The sequence below is a fragment of the Chionomys nivalis genome, chromosome 8 (assembly GCF_950005125.1).
Source record: "Chionomys nivalis chromosome 8, mChiNiv1.1, whole genome shotgun sequence".
In the NCBI taxonomy this organism is placed as follows: Eukaryota; Metazoa; Chordata; class Mammalia; order Rodentia; family Cricetidae; genus Chionomys; species Chionomys nivalis.
Genome location: NC_080093.1, coordinates 28,154,816 through 28,170,070, shown reverse-complemented (window position 1 = coordinate 28,170,070; position 15,255 = coordinate 28,154,816). Strand labels below are relative to the sequence as shown.

General features: G+C 37.1%; 1 protein-coding gene across 2 annotated transcripts in view; it reads right to left on the bottom strand.

Moving 5' to 3' along the window:
- Window positions 1-15,255, bottom strand: part of Prkg1 (protein kinase cGMP-dependent 1) — a 1,098,375-nt gene that overhangs the window by 101,638 nt on the left and 981,482 nt on the right. For both annotated transcript variants that reach the window (XM_057777191.1, XM_057777190.1), the window contains exon 9: window positions 8,886-8,960. In XM_057777191.1, the coding sequence (XP_057633174.1) occupies window positions 8,886-8,960 (75 nt within the window). The remainder of the gene's footprint in view (window positions 1-8,885; window positions 8,961-15,255) is intronic.

Below are 15,255 nucleotides of genomic sequence, written 5' to 3'. Positions count from 1 at the left end.
TTAGCAACGTATATTATGTTCACTGTATCAAAGACTGATTTGTGCTGCCATTTAAGTCATTACTTAAAACCTATTTCTTTCTGAAAGGATTCACTGGGAAACATTACTATAACATTTCCCAGTTTCAAAAGTACTCTATTATTTTCTAATAGCTCTTTATTGAAAGATAGCCTAGCTTATTATCATATCTAAATGTCATATCCGAAAGAGAAAAATTCTATTTATAACGGTGAAAATGAAAAACTCTGTTTCCATGGGCTAATTTATTTAACCCTTCTGAATTACCATAACTAACTTCAAGCAAGTCTGCCTGACTTTTTAAGTAATTCTTTTAAATGGCATAAGTACTGTGAACAATACCTACAATTAGAAAAGGGGAGAAATATAACTTCCTGTTTCCCAGAAAAAACCATACATAGCTATTTGTTGATTCTAGGTCTGTTTTCTGTTAGTGCCACAGAGATATCTTTGTTTTCAGCTTAGAAAGCAGTGAAAGTGGTGTTGTTTAAAGTGGAGTGAGGTTCCCAAAAGAGCACTTAAGAATGCACCTTCCGAAGTAGGAAGCCAGGGAGGGTTTTAGGACCACCCCCCTCTCAGATCAGGACACATCCACAGAGTTAGCGTGCTTGCTCAAGTTCACATGGTTCTGTCAGAAGATCCTGCTACACAACCTTATCAATGCATCAGCCAGGTCAACTGGCCAAGAGCTGGCTAGCATCGCTCACAGTCTGTCTCTCTAATTACACCCGCGTTCAACTCACAAAGCAGGGTTAGACATATGCTATATCCACGTAAGTCATAGACAGAGTTTTTACATCAAATGGTATTTGTCACGTGAAACTGCCAAGAACACACAGAGGTACACTAGATTTTATTTTGCCTTTATGCTTTTAAAAAGTATTACAAGCAAAATTAGGACATGAATAATATGAAAAGGATACATGTATTGGATTCTTCTGAATGCTGTGCAAGTTTGGGGCACTGGAAAAGCCAGTTTTATTGCTATATGGGACCTAACTATCCAGAGTCTAAAGCCCTCTTGGTGCTTCGAAAATAATTCTCAATTATCATGGGAGAATATAGAGACAGTGGGAAGGACATGTACCTCCTTTTAATTTTAATTTTTCAAAAATACTTTTATTATAAAAATGTGCAAATAAAAAAATCACATTCCCAAATTAACCAGATACAAAGGGTATATATCTATTGACCTTCTACACAATTAGAGGAGCCGTTTTGAAAGGAAGCTGTGCAACTTCGTATTGGAGATTCTACTTTCACTATCAAATATACTTTATTGCAATTATCCACGAAAAAAAGTAAAAATCCATGACAGAGTTAGAACTAGAAAAATAATTAGCTTTATATCCTCTTTCATGAGCTGTGACCATTGCCTCTGCATTCAGTCTTTCCACATTCCTAATATGTAACCGTTTCTTGCTATGATATGCTGTGCCAACATGCACATTTGTTCATATATACATACAATTTTGGTAAGATTACACATATGAAGGAGAACATACATTTTTTGATGATGTATTTTTGAGATGAATACATAGATTAATAGAAATGGGTTAATTTAATAGGTAGAGCTAGCCAGTAAGAAACCTAAGACACTGGCCAAACAATTGTAACTGATATTAAGCCTCCAAATGATTATTTTATAAGTGGTTTCAGGAACAGGTGGGTCAAAAAAATACAAAAAAAAAAAAAAAACAGTCCAGGGGGACCAGCAGAACAGAGACTACTTCTAGGTACAATTGTATGACCATGCTTGATATCAAATACTTTAAACATTGTCTTTAGAGATGAATAGTTTTGCTTTCTCTCTCTGTTTCTTTGTCTCTTCCTCTGTCTCTGTCTCTGTCTCTGTCTCTCTCTCTCTCTCTCTATATATATATATATATATATATAATTTTCATTATCTATTCCTCTGTTGATAGATGACTAGGTTGATTCCAATTCTGTGCTACAGAGAATAAAGTAATAAAGTAATAATAAACATGAAGGGTGCAAATATCTCCATGGTAGGGTATAGAGTTCTCTGGGTATATGCCTAGGAGTGAACTGTCAGGACCATAGAGTAGGCCCGATCTTTAATGTCTTTGGAAATCTCCAAACTGGTCTCTCCAATGGCTGTATTAATTTGCAACGCCACTAACAGAGACTTTGGGTTCCTTTCTCTGCACATCCTCTCCAACATGAGCTGTCAGATTTACTGATGACAGCCTCTCTGACTGGGATGAGACTGGGATGAGACTGGGATGAGGTGGCGCCTCAAGGTAGTATTAATTTTTCTTTCTTTGTTGACTAGGGAGTCTGAACAGTCTTTAAAATCATATTGGCCATTTGTGTTTCTCTTTGGGGAAACTATCTGTCCAGTTCATTTGTCCATTATTTTTTTGATTTGTAGCCTTCTTAGAAGAAATAAATAGAGTTGACAATCCTACTGATTCATCTGTATTTGTCAAACTAGTCAGCAGCACTAGAATTTTGGTTATCTCCAGTCCTCTAGCTGCCAATTAGAAAAGGTTGCATGCAAGGGCATCCTGGGTTCCCATCTATAAAGTCTTGCTACCTGGGGAGTCTTAAAGATAAGCAGAGTGCAAAATAAATTAGCCAATTGCCTTTGAGAGCTTTAATTTTTTTTAAATGAAATAGCTATAAAGTTCCTATCCAAGGCCAGGTAGTTTTATGTTGAAATCACATTTAAAAAATATAACTAAATCAGTTTCATCATCCTTGAGGGAGAAATTTACTTTATGCTCTTTGAAACCTCCAGTCATACTGAAGTATTTATGCTGGCATTGGTGGTCTTAGAAACTAGTCTATACCCCTTGTTAGACTGTCAACATGTCCTGGAATTCAAAAGCAAATAGCTCTTGCCAGGCTAAAAACCAACCTCAGGGCCAAATGCTGCAAAAAATTTCTTATTTCCTACCCATTGCCCTGTAATAAAATGGAAAGTAATTTTTATTGCCCAGAGTCTGGGGCTATCCTCTGACAGCTCAACCTACAAGTGGTCAAGAGGTTCCAATTCCAGTCTGAGAACTAGTTTGTGGTGTTATTCACAGTGTTGTTGCCATTTAATTGGCATAGCATCCTCATCTGGGAACAGGATATTGCTCACTGGAATTCTTTCCACAGGGGAAGAAACAATTTTCTAGGCCCATTTCCTTGAGAATTGCTTAGATCAAGACCGAGTTGTTTAAAGTAAATTGTTGATAAGATTGTGGGAACACTAAGATCTTTGTTCCAAGAGGCCAGGGAGGGGGAAAATCCAGTAAAAAGGAAGGGGGAGAAAGGTCTGAATTTCAAAGTCTATGCTGAAAACATCAGCCCCTGGTTAACAGGATTGCACATTTGAAATTATAGGTTTATTGAGTTCCGATTCGCATGGCCTTTTGTGCCTCTAAGGGCATTTGGCATTTGATGAGTTAATGATCAAAGCCCTGAGCAAGATCTGCTGCCAGAGGGCAAGGAGAAACAGCAGCAACCTCCCTATGGCAAAGAGACTGAGCAACTAAAGGCCTCGTCTGCTAATGAAATGGAAGGCGAGACCATCTTTAACTGCTGTCACTTTGTGTCAAGGAACAAGGCTCACCACCAAAAGTGATTGGCAAAATATCAAACAGATGAAAACCTTCCTTTGCAAATGATCTTGTAAACAAAAGGGAAGCTTCATCTATCAGTGAGCGCTAATCATGAGAACAGGATTGTCTCAATATAAAGCGGGGGGATTGCGCCGATGCTCTGGTTAATTCTTACAAAGGGGAACAGAGCGGTGTCTGTGGTATTTTATTATTCAGGAACAATATAAGTCAGGGCTCTGGTGCCTGTCAAGTTTTTCTGTTATTGTTTCCTTATACAGTGATAGAGGTGCTCTGTTTTGCATCTGCGTTTGGTTTTTGGCTCCTTACCTTAATTTTCTTTTCTCGCTTATTTTCCTGGGCTAGCTGAGATGGATCCTGCTGGAAAGGTAATGACGCCCTAAGCGGAGAGGGCTGTGTAAGTAGGACTCACTCACTACCTGCTGCTGAGAGGTAACCTAACTAGGTCCACGTGAAAGGGTCACGCACATTAACCAAGCCCCACTCGCTTGCTCAGACAGAGTGACTCTTGCCATACGTTTTGAGTCACATATGCTCTGCTTCTCTACTTCAGGGATGTCCCAAGGCCACATGTTAACTAAGCCTGCTTTCTGGTTGTGTTAGACCTCCTCATTCCCCTGGAATCTTTAAGAGTAGCGCACGCCTTGCTTTGACCAGCAGGACTGAAATCCTCAAGACTCCTCTTGTTCCACCACATTGCTTATTGCCAATTTTCATAAACCTCTCATCTAAAAGACGATTTGACTCTTTTTTGAAAAAAAGATGTTTCTCTCTTGAATATCCTCTCCTCTTTTTCGCTAAAATACAACATATTCTTCCGAGAAACAAGGCATAGAACAAGTGAATCAATTTGATACAGGATGGAGTCAAGAAACAAAGCATCAGGGCTACCCCAGGGGGTCTTGGCAAGTTTGGTCTTATTCATCAGTTCATGGCATCACAGCCCAAAAGCACCAAGACACATCACTCTGCTCTTGGCCGCAACGACATCATACACATCTGGTTTTCTTTGTACCTCTCATGTCTCCCAAGACTTTCTATTTTTCCTGACTTTTATAAGCTAAATTTCTCAGCCATCAACCCCAGCTTCATGATCCTCTTGCTCTCCATTCTCACTGGTTCTTTCTAGAGTTTCATTTGCCATATGAATGGTTCTTATTCTGTAATTCTCCTCGTACCTCCTCGCCTAGTCCATTTCACCTAATGTCCACCTAGCATCAACTAATTACTCAGGATTCAGCTCAAATGTTCTGATAACATCACTTCACCATAGAAGTCTTGTCTTAGTGATTGTTTATCTCTCTTACACTAGACCAAATATATCGTGAAAGCAAGGAACGTGTCTGTTTTGGTTACTGCTTTGTGGGGAGGGAGGATTTTGTAGGCATACAGAGAGTATCTGTTGAGTAAATCAATGTCTATAAAAATATAAATGAACATGGGGTGAGGTTGGTGCATGGGGAGCTATGAGTTGTCAGAGGGAGTCAAGGTCTATATCACAAGTGACATGGCAGGTTATAAAGCATGGGCATACTTCACATGAGATTTTAGCATGATGAGATTCTCATGGAGAACAAAACTAAGTCTCATCATCTTAAGTTGTTACTAAATGCATACACCAGTCTACTGATACAGCTTCCAGAATATCTCAGAGCAAGTACCTAGATGTGTATGTCCCCAGGCTCCAAGATGAGACAGCAGGATAGAGCAGGTGGCAGATGGACAAACTGGACTAAAATACTGCTGTTTCTGCAGATGCACGATACAGAGAAATTCGCACAGCTGGATGGACCATATGTGTAGCTGGCTTTTGCTATTGGCGAGGTTTTGTTTTTGTTGTTCTGTTTTTTAGACGTGATTAAGAACTTATGTTGAAAAGAAAAATAAACTGAATGAATAAGGCTTTAACTTGAATCAATCTAGAAAACTAGGTTTCCATTCACTGTGTTCCCGGGCAGCTACTAAGACGATATCAGCAGAGCATAGAGTGCTGTTGTATGTTTATAAAGTGATGGCACTAAATGGAGAAAAACAATACGTAAAACATGTAAGTGTGACTAGAACACAAAGGTAGCTAGGAGCATATGTTAGATTGGCTTGGTTGGTTTTCTTTTTCTTTCTCTATCTTGCCATAATATTTTTATAAAAAGTAAAAGTACAAAACATTTTAATAGTAATAAACATCAGTATAAATGAAAAGAGCATTTAATTTTTTTGCCCACTATAAACCCTTAACCGGAGAACATAATTTTGGCATATGTGAACAACTTTAAGGTTGTAATTTTTACCATAAAGGTTTTTATGATAAGCTAAGTTGATTGTAAAATGTACAATATATAAATTAGGGTTCTTTCTTTAGGAAAAAATGTAAGCAGAGGACATATTCTTCAGTAGAAGAATTTTGAAAATCATTTCAGTCAAGGTTTCTTTCAAGCCAGTTTTCCTTGGCTGTCTGATCTACACCCTCGGTACAGGTTTTATGAGAATAACAGCATGTTCACTTGAGGGCAATCAGTCTGCGATTGAGAGTTCTATGCCAATACCTAATGAGCTCCTTGTTTCTGAGTTTTAAATGTCTCAAAGGAATCAGTTGTGACAATCAGTCTTGTTTTTATGTCCTCTGCCCCAAATATGAATAAACATGAAAAATAATCTTCATACATTAGTAATTAACATGATTATTTTAGTGGAGCTTTAAGAAATATTAACCTCAAATTTCATGGCTTTTGCAAAACCAAAAAGGCCTTGAAAAAGTCCAATTTATACAGTGGAGTCTAATCATCACGACTGTTGTACCTGCTCTAGGCTTCATGGTCTATACAGAAATGTAGGGGCATTAACAGAATTATTCAGGAAATTTAAACTAATTAGATTTGTATCTAATTTCTATTGCCCATGCAAGACTTTTAAAATTCCTTAAATACCAAGTGAATGTAGATGTATTTAAAGGGAAGAAAGTCAACGGAAAGAGACAACAAGCGCTAACACAAATTGATGTCTGAGCTTGCTAGTGCAGATAAAAAGCTTACCCCGTGGAAATTCATAGTTTGCCTCCTCTGAGTCAGGACATCTGACCGTGGGATGACAATTATGTCAGACACCTTCTGATGCTATTTGTTAGCACAGTACAGATGTACATCTAACGTTTGTTTGTTATAAGACAATTTCAAAGAATGAACTTATTATCATTCAGGTCAGGGATATGTGTTGATTTTTTTAAACAAATTATTTATACTTTTAACACTAAAGGCTAGTAAGTATACATTCACTTGGTTTTATTAATATTTTAACAATTTAAGATAAGTCTTTTCTGAATGAAGTTTGTTAAGACAATGTGACTTCTGAGACAGCCTATCCTTCAGGAGACCATCTGAGCAGAGGTCTATTCACCAGCAATTGATAAGATTAGCAACTAATCTAATCAGAGGTCTCTATAAGCAAGTTTGATCCAGTATATAGTTGATCTAATTGTTGATTAATCTGACTAATGAATGATACAATCTGGTAGTTGGACCTATCCATAGATAACCAAATCAATAATTCCAATCAAGTCTGTGGTTATTGAATATGTCAGTGGCTAATTTAATCAGAGTTTGAACAATTCACCACATACACAAGAGTAACTTATGTGAGGTGATAGATAGGGTTAGTAAGTTTAGTTACTGTGATCAGTTTCTAATTAATACATATATCAAACATATTGTATATCCTAAGACTGTATGTTTGTTTCCTGATGTCCAAATTAAAGTCTAGCAAATCTACTGGTCAAACAACACTGGAAAGTATCTTGATGCAGACAGTCATTTTATTATTTCTTATTCCATAATGATAACTGTTTGGTTAAACTGTTATTGTTTTATAAAACTGTATCTATGGATATTTTCTAATTTAAGTATGATTTAATAAATTACTACATAAATATGAGAAGTTATAAAAGATTAAATACTTCTTAGTCATGCAAAATATCTTCATGTAATCCAATGTAAATTAATATTTGTTATCATGGTCATGTCAAAGCACGTTTCCAAAGATTACCTCAACAAGGTCATCTACTTTTGTAGCAATTTACAAAGGTTTTGCATAATGCCCTCAATTAAAATGCAGCAGTAGCTACCACTTTAAAGATATGCTATCTGAGGTTGAGAGACAGGTGTTGGGAGTCATGACCAAGAGAGAGCAGAGGGACAAAGGCTTAGCTTTTGTTCTGTTTTATAGTACTGTGTGACCAACGGTGGTCAAATCTTCCTTCTAACTTGTGTAAATCTGGATTAAGTACACTCGTTTCCTTCTTCCCTGGATGTGCCCCATGCGTAAGTGAATCCATGAGTGGTCTGAACTCACACACTGTCTCTCTGTTATTTCTACAAAGCCAATAGATGTTGAAAAGGGTCTCATTCACAGTCACTTTCCCACCGCTGGTGATTTTAAGGCTGAGTTGGTATCGACTTCTACTTGAATAATAGGAGTTATGTGAAATCCATCTACCCAGAGCGGCAAGGAAACAGATATATAGCAGGGCAGCTGGACTGCGTTCTACAAGACAGTGGCTTTTTTCTGTAAGTCTGAAGTAGTTGCTCACATTTTTAAGACGGCCACTAGGTGTCTTATTTGCATATCTGCAGTTCTTAATATTTTACTCCTAGGTCAAATGTTATTTTCATGGATTCTTAGAGCCAAATATTTTACTTCTTTTGTGCTTGAGGTCACTACAAAATTACTGGTAAAAGTTTGGCATAAATATGGACTAAATTTTATCTGTTTAATTCTCCTGCTGTCCTATAGGATATGAATTATCAGTTGTATTGATGAGAAGTGGGAGGATTATGAAGACCATGTTTTTTTTAAAATAACATACTTTTCTTTGAAGTAAAAAGAATTTTGAATATATCACATCTTTGTCAAACATTAAAGCTTTGTTTTCTAGCAAATCATCCTTGTGGAAGAATTGCATTTATATAAAATTATAGTTAACGAGATATTTAGCATCCAATACCATCAGAAATTATATTCAGTCTGACAGTTACATGTTTTATTGTAATTGTTTACATTGGATTTTAAACCACCACTTACCTTCTTGAGTTAATCTTTACAAACTTAAGATTTCATGTTGAAAAGTGCCATCTTAAGTAAGTGTACTGTATAACAAGTTTGCTTAATAGTTCTTTTAAGTAATCAGTCTTACTGCCAGAGTACCGACATGAAGTCAAATATTTGACCTTATCCCATTAAAATCATTTTTATCAAGATAAAGTCCCCAAAGTGAGTCTCACTTACTTTGCTTTCGCTTCTGCATCTTCATACGCTTTGTTCGAAACATCATCCAGTCCTCCAATCAAGTGCTTGAATGAGCTGTCAGAGGAAAACCAGAGTGATCAAGTTAAGTCCTCTGCAAAGTCAAGATAATGGCAATCATTCATGAATAGTGAAATGATTTAAAAACATCTTAATAAAAGTAAATTTAAACAACTTAGATACATTGCTAAGAAATACGTTAGGCAGCAGAATTTCCTCTAAAATGAGAAACACGGAAGAAACTCGATAGAAATCTGTCTGCACTGTCACATCAACAACCAGAACGTCAGGTCTCACGTGGTTCTGGCAACTTTCTTTGGGAGTACACCCGCCCCTGGAGAAAATGGTCACTTGGGCCAGGTCCTTGGCAGTATCTTGTCTCTGGTGCCCATGTGGTTTCTGTTTGCCTCACTCATCTGCTATAAAATTCTGTCTGAGTACATGGAGCCAAGTAAGCGCAGCCAAACCCTCTCCAATAGTGAGCGGAAATGAATCTTTCCTTCTTTAAGCTCTTCCGGTCAGGCATTTGATCACAGTGATGAGTGGCGACTATATCAGGCATTGCTCAGTGCTCACAAGTACTGTACAGTCTGTTGTAAGTCAGTAGTAGCACCTCCATTTTATTGGTGGGTTTGTGATAGAGTTAGAAGCCCACCCCAAATCTTACACCCAGTAAATAAATATGATGAACTCCTAGGAAGGATGTGATCGTTCTTCTTCCTTTTCAAAAATCTAGATATAACTCCATTCAAATCACCACGCTTTGAAGATAATGATAGAAAAATTTTAGTACTATATAGGCTCTTGCTAGGGAGTTTTAAGGTAATGTATTAAATTATGATTTCTACCTTTATATTTTTTGTATATGCATGTGTATGTTGCTATTTGTGTGTGTATGTACGTGTGTATGTGTGTGTGTTTACATGTGAAGTCCAGAGGCAGTCTTTCTTCATTGTTACATACTGAGGCAGAGTCTCGAAGCAGAACTTGATTTGTTTCTTCTAGCTAGCCAGTTTGCTCTGGGGATCTCCGTCTTTACTTTAAGCACAAGAATTCCAGACAGGCTTCTAGGCCAGGCCTGGCTTTGTGTGAGCACCAGGGAACTTTAGCTCTCACACTTGTACACCAAGCATTTCACCTTCCCCGTTCCATCCGTACAATTTCTTTTTGGAAGTCTTGGGGATTGAATCTAGGGTCCCTTACATTCTAGATCAAGCTGGGTAACACTAACTCATATCCACAGCCTTTTCATAATCTTAATCACTAAAGGGCATGGAGTTTGAGCATGAAATAATAAATTATGCTTGGTCAGTTCCGGAAACACAGAAGAAAACCTGATGATTTAAATTTCAAAGTCACTTAACTGCTTTCACTTATAATTACTTTTGCAAAAACAGCTCTAAAGAGGAGTAGCACAACAGATGAGGGCAGCTGTTCTCTCAATCCCTGGTGGTGATCCATCTGGGAGGCTGGGTCACTGCTCTGCCGTGCTCAGCACAGTCACACTGATATTCAAAAGGAGACACAAAGGAAGTTTTGAGAGACTGGCCCTGAAAATCAAGAGTCTCATTCCAAAATATGAAGTTTAACATAATGGATTTATTCATTTGTACTGGTTTCGGGAACTTTGTTTTCTTGGTGTCCTAATCCCCTCTGGTTTTTAGACTCTTTCTGCCTCCTATCCCACAGCTTTCCCTGAGTCCTGAGGAAAAAGGATTTGATGGAGACATCCTGGTTATGGCTGAGTGTTTCAAAGTCTCTCACTCTCTCTATAGGGTCTGGCTTTAGATCTCTGTATTTGTTCCTATCTGCTGTAGGAGGAAGCTTCTCTGATGATGGTGGAGCAAGGCACTGGGATATGTACAGCAGAATACCATGAGGAGTCATTTTATTCTATTTTTAAATAAAGAACAATAGTATTTGGCTCTACCCTAGGTCCCTGGGCTAGTTTGTTTTGAGATAGTGTTTCAACACTAAAGCCCAGGCTAACCTAGAATTTATTATGCAGCGAAAGTTGTCTTGAACTCATGATCCTTTATCAGTCTTCTGGCTGGTAGGATTCTGGGTGTGTGCCCCTGTACACAGCAGCACTATTCTTTATATGATTAACTTTCTTATTTTCCCATAGAATATATTGGTCCATAACTAAACTTAGAGTGAGTTTGGTTTCAGAGAAACTTTAATATCCCAAACTGGGCTTAGTTACACAGTGACAAGTGGTCAGGGAGTGTCTTTCATTTTCTCTTGGTAGAGCCATGCTATTATTTAGAGTCAGAGCCATTAAATACCTATGATTCAATATTATTTTTAACTTTGCATCACTGCATGCATAGTTCATTTTATCCTTTAAAACTTTAAGCAATATTTGAACAATGAATAAGTCACTATATGTTCAAATGTTGTAGAATAACTATATCTGATATCATACATAAACACACAGACACATATACACAGTAAAGCAGAAAGTATGCTAACTGTGTACACAAATATTGCTACTCTAGACTGTAGATTGAACATACAGTATTTCTTTTCATGATAAACCATATCAAAGATCATATTTTTGTCTTTGGGAACTTAGGGCCATATATTGTTTGTAAATAATTTTTGTTTGAAGGACAATCTTGATCAAAAGAATATTGCAACATTGAATAGTTAGATCCTAATAAAATGGTAAATACTTGAAAACAAAAAAGTCAGCTATTATATGTAAGTGAATTTTAAGAAGAAATGAAAAATAGAGACCTAACAGTAAGTGCTTTAAGAGGAGCTAGAACTTAGGTAACTAAAGATACCTTGATAAGCTATGTAATAGAACTACAGAATTAATTAGTAAACTTATTTGTTGACTTGTTTGTTTATTTGCAGTCCTGGCAATTGAACCAACGGCCGTGCACCTAGTAGGAAGGCTCTCTACCACTTGTTGCACACTTTTTTCCCTTTTGGGAAAAAGAACGTCTATGCGGACCCTTGTCAAACAGGCCTTTGAGGGCATAGTACTCTAAGTGGTTGTGAAGAACTATTCTTGATTGTCAACTTAACAACATCTGGAATTAACTAAAGCCCAAATGAGTGGGCATTTGAAGCAGGAGAAGCCACTTCTAATGTGGATCTTTGGGGTGAGAAGATAAACCTTTCATTCAGATCTTTTGAGGTGGGAAGACCCACCTTTAAGCTGGATCACACTTTCTGCTGGCAGCCAATATAAAGGGCTTAGAGGAAGGAAGCTCTCTCTCTCTTTGCCTGTTTGCTCTCATGAGGAAGTCCATTCTTTTACTGGCACTAAAGCCTACTTCTATGAAATTCTGGTATATACTGAAGATAAGCTGAGACATCCAGCCTTGTAGATTGAACAACTAAAGGATTTTGAACCTTCTATTCATAGGCAGCCATTGTTGGATTAGCTGGACCACAGCTGATAAGCCTATGGCCTATGTATACATATATATGGGTACATACATGGATTCTAGCTATCTTATCTATCATCTATCTATCTATCTATCTATCTATCTATCTATCTATCTATCATCTATCTATCTTATCTATCATCTGTCTATCTATCATCTATCTATCTCTATATTCTTTCTTTCTCTGAGAGAGAGAGAGTCACTCTATAAGTTCTGTTACTCTAGAGAATCTAGTGGTGGTTGCCTTTCTAAATATTTCTTAAGGTCTTTTGGCATGACTTGTCTAACAAAGAAGACTTCTGTCATCATTTTTATAGTCTCAAGATCTTAGTAAGATCTCTTGACAACCTTAGCAACTGAATGAGTAGGAAAAAAATTATCAGCTATAAAAACAAATGAGTACAGATAAATCGTTAAATTCTTTAAACTCACAGTCATACATATTTCATATTTCAGTATTATAAAACAAAATAGTCAATTTCCTATTACTGTGGTTCAATGTCATGAGAAAGTCGGGAGCTATTATGTAAAACTCTTTAATTCAGGCGGTCTCAACAGCATATCTCAATGCACGCAAGCAGCTGCAGATACACTTGTACGTTAAATTTTCTGGGAAGGGAATCCCATTTTAACAAGTCAAGCCGGGGCTGGAAAGACAGCTCAGTAGTTAACAGCACTGACTGCTCTTCCAGAGGACTCACATTTGATTCAGAGTACCCACATGGGGCTTACAATCATCTGTAATTCTGATTCCAGGGGACCTGAGGCCCTATTTATGCAATTGTGGATGCTGCACACAGTGCTACGTAGTCATACGTGCAGGCAAAAACACCCATACACATAAAATAAAGTAAATAAATCCTTTTAAAATGTCAAGGGAGGATTCTTCACAGCAAGTGAGCAAAATGGTGTTATTTGAATGTAGAATCACAAATGCAGGAACACAGGAGAACAAGTCAGGGCTCCTGTGCATTTAATACTGGTGGTTTAAAGATAACTGCAAGGTGCAGAGGGAAAGGAAAGCCAGAGAGGAAGGGAGAAAGAACAATGGTGAAAGGGACAGATGGAGGAGGGCAGAAAGAAAGCAAGAGAAAGGGAGAAAGGAAATCATGGCCCATTTCCTATCAAGCATGTGAACATTTGTATTCATTTTTCTTAAGAGGCATCATTGGAAAGGATGCTGCTCATTCCAGGAAATGTGTCTGCTGCAGGACATTATGATGATTGACTCAGTGGGTAATAATTTCAGCTATTAAGATGTTTTCATTATTAAACCAAAACATCATTCTGAAGGGAGCTGATTACCCAGTGGTATGTCTAAAATGTGTAGAATTTTGTTCTTCAGCTGGAGTATGATGAGACCTTGTCTAAAGAGAAACAGGCTTTAAAACTCTCAGGAAGACAAAAGTCCAAATTGACAGAGTGCAAGGATCAAGGACTAAAACTGTTGCCGATAAAGAGAAGTATTTAAACATAATTTATAATTCATGTGTATGTATTTAAATATAAACATATTGGTATTAAATCCTCATGATTTACTATATTTTATGAAGTGTTTAGTAATCATATGTACGTATTAGGCTCAGTGAGTTTATCATCATAAAATAATAATGAAAATAAAACTAATTAGGGGGACTTTTAAATTCAGAATAGGGTGCAATCTGGTTGTGACATCTGTCTCTCCTTTGATTGCTAGGGTTTTTAGCAGATCTGGCCCCTTAGGCTGTGTCTCCTTCCCCCCTCACTGTCACATATGTGTCTCTCCTAAAGCTGTGCACTCCATGGGAGGTGGAAGAGGATGACTTTGCCCAAGGATGACCTTCCCTGATCAGAAGAGGAGTGATCTTCAGTCAATTTATGTGAGTAACTGCACTCCCATACTAGAACTTTTCTAATTCCAAATATGGTTACAAAATTCATCTCTTATTTGAAGCAGATTTCTTTTACTTGTTACATCTTATATAAGTCAATAATCTATTCTAAATAATTGAATATTATAAGGCAGAGAATAAATGGAAAATCTTAAATGAGAAAGTAATTTTCTGAGTTTTATATATATACCTATATTATATATACATATATGATCATTTTAAATTTGTGGCATTTGGGTGTAGTGATGGTTCAATTAAGGAAGCCAAGCCTGCATTGGACCCTTGTGCCACAACATGTGGGAGAAAGGTCAGAGGACAGCCCACAGGAGTCAGTTCTGCCCTCCCACCAGGAGAGGCCCAAGGACAAAATTTTAGCTCCAATGAATACTCTATGCTTTGCTTCCTAATGAAAAAATATTTTGGTTAAAAAAAATAACGGATAAAATTATTTGAAGCCCACAACATCAAAGCACCTGAATTACCAGTGCCAGGTCCTCCCTCACGTTCCCACATCTTCTGCAACCCCTGGATCTATAATTACTCCTCCTCCATTGACTGCCTGAGTAAAATATCACTTTTTTGAAAGCTAATGCTGATATTTCATAAATGTCTCATTAATTTCATCAAAATAGTTCTTTTTGCCCTGTGAAAATGAAGTATCAACCCTAAATTATTTAACATTCCTTATAACTTAGAAGATTCTCAATTCCAAGAATATTTTATGATTTATTTTGTAATAAGAATCACAAATGGGCAAACATTTGATTTTTCCCTAGATTTTCCTATTTTTAAAATAAAAACTAGGACATATATCTAATGTCTTATATATTAAATATTTTCAAGCACACTTTTTAAAAGGTATTTTTAAATTATCAATTCACTTAACTTATAAAAATTGCTCTCCAAATAGACAAAAGAAAAGTAAGCTTCATTTATTTAAATCAGGGAAAAATATAGTTAATTCATTCTGTATTAATTACATCAAATAAGCCGGGCGATGGTGGCGCACGCCTTTAATCCCAGCACTCCGGAGGCAGAGGCAGGCGGATCTCTGTGAGTTCGAGACCAGCCTGGTCT